This window comes from Nothobranchius furzeri, chromosome 16 (assembly GCF_043380555.1).
Source record: "Nothobranchius furzeri strain GRZ-AD chromosome 16, NfurGRZ-RIMD1, whole genome shotgun sequence".
Taxonomy (NCBI): domain Eukaryota; kingdom Metazoa; phylum Chordata; class Actinopteri; order Cyprinodontiformes; family Nothobranchiidae; genus Nothobranchius; species Nothobranchius furzeri.
This window is the reverse complement of record NC_091756.1, coordinates 40,258,273-40,266,594: the sequence shown is the minus strand read 5'-3', so window position 1 is coordinate 40,266,594 and position 8,322 is coordinate 40,258,273. Positions and strand designations below refer to the sequence as shown.

Sequence of the window (8,322 nt, the reverse complement as noted above, 5' to 3'; positions counted from 1 at the left end):
AGAGAAAGAATCTGCAGCCATTTAAGGATAAAACCGAGAATTTGGTGTCTGCTGCTGAGAGCCATCCATCACGTCCACAATAAAGGAGTTTTTGCCTGACGGACGAAATTTATGGTCGCCCTTCTCTGCCCTAATAACTCAGCGCGCTGTGTCAGAGCCTGACAGCCGTTGCCGAAAACAGCACCCCTGTTATCAATCAAAAAACACTTGCATATGTTTAACTTTCGCTTGATCAGCAAGACATTTATAGGCTATTGAGTAATAAGATAAGTGGGTCTGCTTCGATGGGAAGAAACCTGGAACTTTAATGATTAATGGCTCCAGCAGTGTTTTTACGCGCTTTTGGGGGTGAAAATTAAAGGATTTTGTGTGAATGAAAACGTAGAATTTTATTTATTTATTTTTAAGTTGAAACATAAAACTATTTAGTGCATGGCTGTTGTTTATAGACTTAAATACATGTGTTTTGTGTTTTAAAAGGGCAGACATGCCTAAATTATGATGGACGAGTAAAGGAAGGAGAAATCTCAGGTTTTTACCACTTCTTGTGGATTCACTTGACCTCATTCTGACAGAAAAGAGGAAAGAAGGGAGGGGGAGCTAGCAGACAGCTGACAGATATGCTGGCATATGTCAGTATCCTGTCCTGTATGCCAGTTGTGTGATTGAGAGGACAGAGTTTGGAGAAACGTGGACCAAATGTGTGTGTGTTTTTTTATTATGACACTGATTTTTCGCATATTTTAATATTTATTTATGGAATTCAATCAGATGCACTGTTTCATACGAGGAAACCTCAGGTTTGATCAGATATGGAACAGGCATGCATGTTTGGGTCATCTAACATGAATGTTGTAAAAATATATATCAAATTGCTCCAATTTCTAATGCACGTTGTGTTCGGTTCAGTTTAAATCGGTTATTGTGGTCCTGAAATCCCCCGAAACACACGCACACAGGACTCATCAGCAGCGCATGCGTAAAAGTTGCCAAATTGCGCAAATACGCAGATAAAAAGATCTCCGAATTAAAAAGCGCTCATTTGAGTGAAAAATGAAACGGGCGCCATGTGTGAGGTGGAAACGTCACATTACTTGGAGCCTCCATCACTTTGGGATCTCCGTCTGATTGGGAGGGCGCAGAGAAAGCGATCGTCTGCGGACTGATTCAAGACGGCGCTGGAGAGGAGGCGGAGTGATCCGTCCTGTCAGAGATACGCGAGTTCGCTCTCGGACCTGAAGCCACACTGTTACAGCGTCGCTGGGGATGAAGCACCGCTGCTGCGAAGCGCACGGATTCAGACTACTCCTCACGCGCTGGTTTTAAGGATTTTACTTTTGTTTTGTTCCAGGAAAAGGCTCGAGTCTCCAAACGTTTGGTAGTTGGGTTGTTGTTTTTTTTACTCGACATATGTATTTTCCAACCATTTTTACGAGAATTGGGTCATGAGCGCATCGCCCACGGTCTCTGTCTTGAGAAATAGCACGAGTCCGGCGTGGGAGAGCGGCTCCTCGGGGGAGAAAGGAGCAGCGAAAATCAGCCAACTGTCCGTTTACAACTCCGTCTGTCCTGCAGACCCTTCTCGCCAAGCCAGTCGTCTTCCCATCAAGATTTTGAAAATGCTCACGGCTCGGGCGGGACACATTTTACACCCGGAGTACCTCCAGCCATTACCCTCCACTCCCATCAGCCCCATCGAGGTAAACGTCAAAGCGATTTGGTGAAAATAACATTTTCGCTCGCGTGCATTATGTAAAGTTTTGTTGTTGTTTTTTTTTTAACCAAAATATTCACAAAACCTCCCGTCAGAGTTCCGTAATTATGGATCAATTCATTTATTTTGAATTTTCCATAGAAAACATCCGCTGTCTTTTATCTGATTATTTTTATCCCAACTTTGGACTCACTTTACTTAATAACACAACAGAAAATACGTGTCTATATTTTGCTTTCGTGTTGCACAAGCGGTCTTACTGAATAAATCGGGCTTCGGTTTCTTCCTGAGATAAGTTTATGCGCAGTGCGTAAAATGCGCGGAACGGTCACCTTTCTAAACATGCGATGCAGTTTCACAGCTTATATGGTTATAAATGAATTGTTTCACATTCTTCACACATTTCAACATGATTTTTTATTTTGCAGCTGGATGCCAAAAAGAGTCCGCTGGCCCTTTTGGCTCAAACATGCTCGCAGATTGGCAAACCGGACCCGCCGTCCTCCTCCAAACTCTCTTCTGTGGCCTCAAACGGATCTAGTGACAAGGAGACAAAATCCGGACCGCTGAAAATGAGCGACATCGGAGCCGAGGACAAATCCAGCTTTAAACCTTACTCGAAGTCGTCAGAGAAGAAGGACTCGAGCAGCAGCCTCAATGGAGATAAAACCAGTTTCCGAGTGCCTAGCGCCACCTGCCAGCCGTTCACGCCCAGGACAGGCAGCCCCAGCTCCTGCACCTCAGTTTCCCCTATGCCGTCTGAAGGCAGGGCTGGGGACAAGGAGGAAAAGAAGGACTCTGATAGCAATAAAGGCAACGCGACAGAGAGCGGTGGCAGCCAAAAGATTAACGGAATTACCTCTGATGGCAGCCAGCACCAAGAAAACACATCTGGATCCAAGACTGTTACATCCGACTCCACATCTGTAACCTCATCCGCCTCCGTTCTCAGCTCTGGACTGGTGGCCCCTGTCTCTCCATATAAGCCAGGCCATACAGTTTTCCCCTTGCCGTCCGCTAGTATTTCCTACCCTGGAAGTTTAGCAGGTGCATATGCAGGTTACCCACAGCCGTTTCTCCCACCTGGAATGACCCTTGACCCCACCAAATCCAGCAACCAGCTCTTAAGCGCCCAGTTTGCTGCTGCCAGCTCTTTAGGGTGCAGTAAAGCCGGAACAAGCCCTTTGGCTGGAGCATCCCCGCCGTCCTTAATGTCTGCTAGTCTGTGTCGAGACCCCTACTGCCTGAGCTACCACTGCACCAGCCATCTGACCGGCGCGTCTGGCGCCAACTGCTCACACGACTCTGCCGCCGCTGTTGCAGCTGCCAACGCTCTTAAATCCGGATACCCACTCATGTACCCAACACATCCATTGCACAGCGTTCACTCTTCTGCCCCATCTTTTACAGGACACCCTTTGTACCCTTATGGCTTTATGTTGCCCAATGACCCTCTGCCACACGTGTGCAACTGGGTGTCTGCTAACGGACCTTGTGATAAGCGCTTTGCGTCCTCAGAGGAACTCCTTGGACACTTGCGGACTCACACGGCCTTCGCCGGCACAGAGAAGTTGATAACTGGATACCCAGGGTCGACTTCTCTTGCAAACGCTGCAGCAGCCGCTGCTATGGCTTGCCACATGCATATTCCTCCAAACGGCAGCCCAGGCAGCCCCGGCACGCTGGCCCTCAGGGGCCCCCATCACCCCCTCGGACTAAGCAGCCGGTATCACCCGTATTCAAAGAGCCCTCTGCCCACTCCCGGGGCTCCGGTGCCAGTACCTGCAGCCACCGGGCCCTATTACTCCCCATACGCCTTGTATGGACAAAGACTGACGACAGCCTCGGCCTTAGGATACCAGTGAAGAACAAAGAATTCTACATTTATAAAGGAAATTTAGGCCTAATGAGTTTTATATTGTATTTCATGCAGGGACTGGATCCATGTTGGGATCAGTGTATTTATTTGCGATAGCTTCAAGCGTGACTAAAATAAAAAATAATTATAATATAAATTTGACATGCCTGGATGTGCATTATTTTACACAGGAGAAGTTTGCATTTGAAGATGCTGGACTTGATTTCTGGTTTTATTTTCTATTCTGAAACCAAAGCGCTCTGACTCCAAAGTAAAGGCCATCTTTGTGCTGCTTCACTCGGACAGATTGGGCTGCTGCACAGGGTTCTGACAGCCTGATGAACGTGGAAAATAAAATCAATCAGAGCAACTTCTTCAGAAGTGGAATTGATTTATTCTGTCGGCAGCAAAACCTGCATGAAAGCCTCCTTTTACCACCTGATATTTTTTAAGTGCCACAACACAAACTGTTTACATTTGCTCACTTGCTTTATTTTAGATGGAGAATTTTTCATAATAAAGTAACTGAAATGTAAACTATATTATCCTTTTTTTATATTTCTGATGTGCATTGGGGTTTCAAAACGCAAGCTGGATTAAAAATGTATGATGAGTTCTGAAATCATTCTAGAAAAACATGTTTCTTTTATTTGCAGCTGCAGCTTTATTGCCACGAGGATAACCACAGGCTTTGCAAAAGGCCGCTACGGAGAGCCAACATTTGCACGTTTTTATATTAAACAACAAATAGCATCTGCACACATTCCGCAACTGGCTTTCCTTAAACATAAATGTAAGCCAAAGCTTGATACTGAATCTTCTCAAAAATTTCAGCTTATCGACTCATCTATGAAGACAAAAGAGCTTTTAATGTGAGCCAGAACGTCTCCAAAGAAAAATGTACGACACAGATGTTGGGTGCTTCCAGAGCTATTGTGATTACTCTAATGAGGACTTGAAGCACAGAGCATGAATAACACGGAGTTTAAGTATTTAATCAGTCCGTTAAAACAAATCAGCTTAATCAAGCCAAAAGTGTCATTATTTATCCTGTAAATTCAGCTGCCATCCAGCGATGACCACGGTCAGACGTTGTATGCATCAACTCCTCCTAACCGTCACAGAGGAGGGCTAAACATAGCTCAGTGATGGATGGCAATAAAGCCGCTAACCCCACCGTTCAGCGCCGCAGCCAGTCAGCCATGAAGCCAACTTGGGTCATCTGTAATGCGTTTCTGCTCACTTACAAACAGCACCTTAATGTCATGAGAACAAATGGGACTGAGACCCAAAGAGTCATATCTCAGATCTTAATTGATGAGCGACAGTTATGGAGTCACACATAGTCACATATGAATCAGTGCAAATACCGAGAAGGTTAGGTTTTAAGGATTAAATAGGTAGAAGGTTTTTGCACTGGGACATTTTGACGACAAGATTTAAATATCAACGTGAGCTCGTGTGATAATTTTAATTGCATTTTTAAAAAATCTGTTTTTCTGGAAGAACAATAATAACTCTTACTCGCTGACAAAAAGACCAGAAAGAGCAAAATTACAAACTAAACGTAAAGTACTGAAATTCACTAAAGGAAGTCAAAGTTATTGACTTAAAAAAAATTATTCACTTGTATATGTATATATGTGTATATATATGTGTGTGTGTGTGTGTGTGTGTGTGTGTGTGTGTGTGTGTGTGTGTGTGTGTGTGTGTGTGTGTGTGTGTGTGTGTGTGTGTGTGTGTGTGTGTTAAGCTGCAGCCAAATCATATCACTTGGTAACATGTTTTGTTTTACAAATACTAACCACAGTGTTTCCCCATAAAAAGTGCACACACACACACACACACACACACACACACACACACACACACACACACACACACACACACACACACACACACACACACACACACACACACACACACACACACACACACACACACACACATCCATCCTTGTAATATTAATTATTAACTATTTATTGAAGCTTAGTTCATATAAATACGGTAAGCATGAACCTCTTTAAAGCTTAATGTGTTTGGGAATTAGCTATAATGTCTTTATAACAGCAATTACAGAAAGTCAATAATAATAAAACATATTTTATTTTATTATTTATTTCTTTTTGTCAGACACACCATTGTTAGATATACATTAAAAGGTATAAATAATACTTTAATTGCATTGTTGGCACAAAATGCTTCTTTAAAGCATATCAACGTAAATTACATCAAACAGAGTTTAATTAGACACTTTAACATATATTAACCATGGCTTTAAACTGTATAAACTTGTGTGAATATTTAGAGGGGCTATTTAATCAAAAATACTGAACACTTGCTTTGTGACAGGGTTGACCTCTGTGTGCCTAAGCAGTTTGGCCCACGGTTTCCCATTTCACCCTACATACGGTCTTTAGTTCAAACGACAGCTACAAAGTCACGGTTGGCCAGGGCTAGTGCAGCACGGCTAGGAGGAAAACATCCACCAGAGGATGAACAGGTCAGAGGAAAGCAGCTTTAACAGATGTAGATTTGTGTTAAAACTCAGCTGCACGCCACGTGTTGCTCTGCTTGTATCCCGTTACGGCTGAAGGCCGTGGACATCATCGCCGCTTCGCCAAACTCGTGTTCCTGCTCAACAACGCCCCGTGGATATGCTATTTAGTCCGTGCACAAAATATACATCAAGCAGCTTTCAAACACCTGTCACAAATGCTGCAATCACATAATGAATTTAACACCGTTTTGTCAGAAATATTAATGATGCAATCAAGGCATTTCCCATAGTTACACAAACATTTGCTGTGTTGAGTAAACTTTCCTCTCTGCTTATGTTCTTTGGAAATTCAAGCAAATCTCTGTTTATAGACACAAGGGGGAAAAAATTTACCTTTTTCATGTTCAGTCAGTTGAAAAGTGCGTCTTTCAGGGAAACATTGCGGTTTATTTTTGCAGGAGAATGGCTTTTGCTTCTCCAAACATGCACCAAATTTATCATGGGTCCATCATTTCCTCCCTCTGACAAGCAAGTAAATGTTAGGATTACAAAGCTGAAGCTGGGTTTTACCAAAGCATTGACCTTTGTCGTTTACCTTCATCCATAAATGTCATATCATAAAATTAAAGAAATAATCGTGGTTTAGCTGAGATTGTGGTGAAGTGGGAAACTTTGTGCGTCTTCCAGGCAGTGGGATGCAGAAGAGAGGGGAATTTCTTTTTGAAGAAAGCTTGTCAACACACAAATCAAAGGAAAGAGCAACAGTGAGTTAAACAGTGGGCCCTTGTCTTTCAGCGCTCAACATGCCCTATAATTTAAACACCACTGACAGGGGCCATTTTGAAGGCTGTCATAGGCGGCAAACATTTTGTCTCCGAACGTCTTGCTCACAGTGAGTTGACTTCTGCGGTTTGGGTGATTAATGACTTATGGCCTTATTGTGTGGAGGTGGCTAATTAACTACAGGCTGACTGAAGAGACACACCATGAAAACCCGCCTCTGATAACCCCAACATTTTTCCCCCTTTCCTCTTCTTGGCATGTGGAAGCTCTTACTGACAAATTTGCAAGAAGCAGACCAGCGTTGAGTAAGATGAATGGCCTCTGTGAACAGTAAAAGGCCTTTAATTTAACAGTGTTTAAATGTATGACACACTGGCATTGTGCTTTCGCACTGTTCGTGCTCTCTGGCTGAGAAACGCAGCCAAAGTTCCCCCGCTGTTCGGTTAAATTTAGGTTTGGCATATTCATGAAGGGAGTTTCTGGATACCCAGGCTGGCAAACATGTGTTCGTTGCCTCTTTAGGTTTTTGCGGTTTCTTCAGTCTGACGTTCAAAGACAAAGACAATCAGCTTCTTTAGTATACTGGTTCTAAACACACCAAGCCTGTTTTATGGAGATCTCATGTGTTAGCAAATATGGTCCTTTCATGAAGCTAGCAAAAACCATTTATTTCTTTAGTTTGGAGGGATATTTTGGGATATTTTGAAGCTGTGTAAAATGAAATACTTATCTTAACCTAGATGGTGTCCTGTTTTTCAAATACATGACACTTCCTTATTGTTCATGGTTGAAAATCCTACACTGTACCACCGGATGCACAGGAAGTGCTACGTCTGGCTGGCAAGAAGTCTAGAAAAAATTTGTAGCAATAGCTAAAGATTTTGCTCTGCATGTCGGTCTAGAACAACAACAAAGATTACGTCTGCTCAGAAAGAGTGCTTGTGTGAAGCAGCTTTGGACTATGTAGACTCAGGCTTTTCTTTGAGACATGAGCAGATAGAGGTATTTAAGTCTTTTATTTTGAAAAAGGACAGTGTCTGCGGCGTAAGCACCGTTGGCTAATATTTGTAACGATGAATATGCCATGTTGTTCGTTGCTCTGACTGGTCCTAGATCTGTCCAAGACAACCATATATTTCGCCCCATGACCAATCTGTGTTGCATGTGACGTCACGCCGCTCATGGAACCACCCCCTTTAAACACGTTGAAACTCGTGTGAAGCTAGTCAAAACAAGCCAGTCAAACCTTTTGTTGATTTTATTTGATTTCACAGTAAAATGGTAATAGTTCTTGTTAGTGCTGCGCAGTTTGTCTGCACTAACAGACAAGAATGTAAACTCCACTCCTTTTTTGTTTTAATAACTTTGATGGAGACTGAGGATGGAGATGAACCGCAGCAATCATTCAGATGGACTAGCAGCCCTCAAAGTATTTTTGGATTTGCAGCAAACATGTTTCATGAGGAA

At 43.0% G+C, this 8,322-nt stretch overlaps 1 protein-coding gene across 1 annotated transcript; it reads left to right on the top strand.

The window, feature by feature from the left end:
• Positions 1 to 1,222: 1,222 nt before the first annotated feature.
• LOC107387550 (zinc finger protein 503) lies at positions 1,223 to 3,734 on the top strand. The gene is made up of 2 exons (XM_015962566.3): positions 1,223 to 1,700; positions 2,143 to 3,734. Exons 1-2 carry the CDS (start codon positions 1,446 to 1,448, stop codon positions 3,577 to 3,579), a joined length of 1,692 nt encoding a protein of 563 aa, XP_015818052.1. The 5' UTR covers positions 1,223 to 1,445; the 3' UTR covers positions 3,580 to 3,734.
• The last annotated feature ends 4,588 nt before the right edge of the window (positions 3,735 to 8,322 follow it).

Coding starts and splice junctions, on each gene's coding strand:
- LOC107387550 (XM_015962566.3), top strand. CDS start 1,446: ATGAGCGCATCGCCCACGGTCTCTGTCTTGAGAAATAGCACGAGTCCG. Junction 1,701..2,142: donor CTCCCATCAGCCCCATCGAG/GTAAACGTCAAA, acceptor TTTATTTTGCAG/CTGGATGCCAAAAAGAGTCC.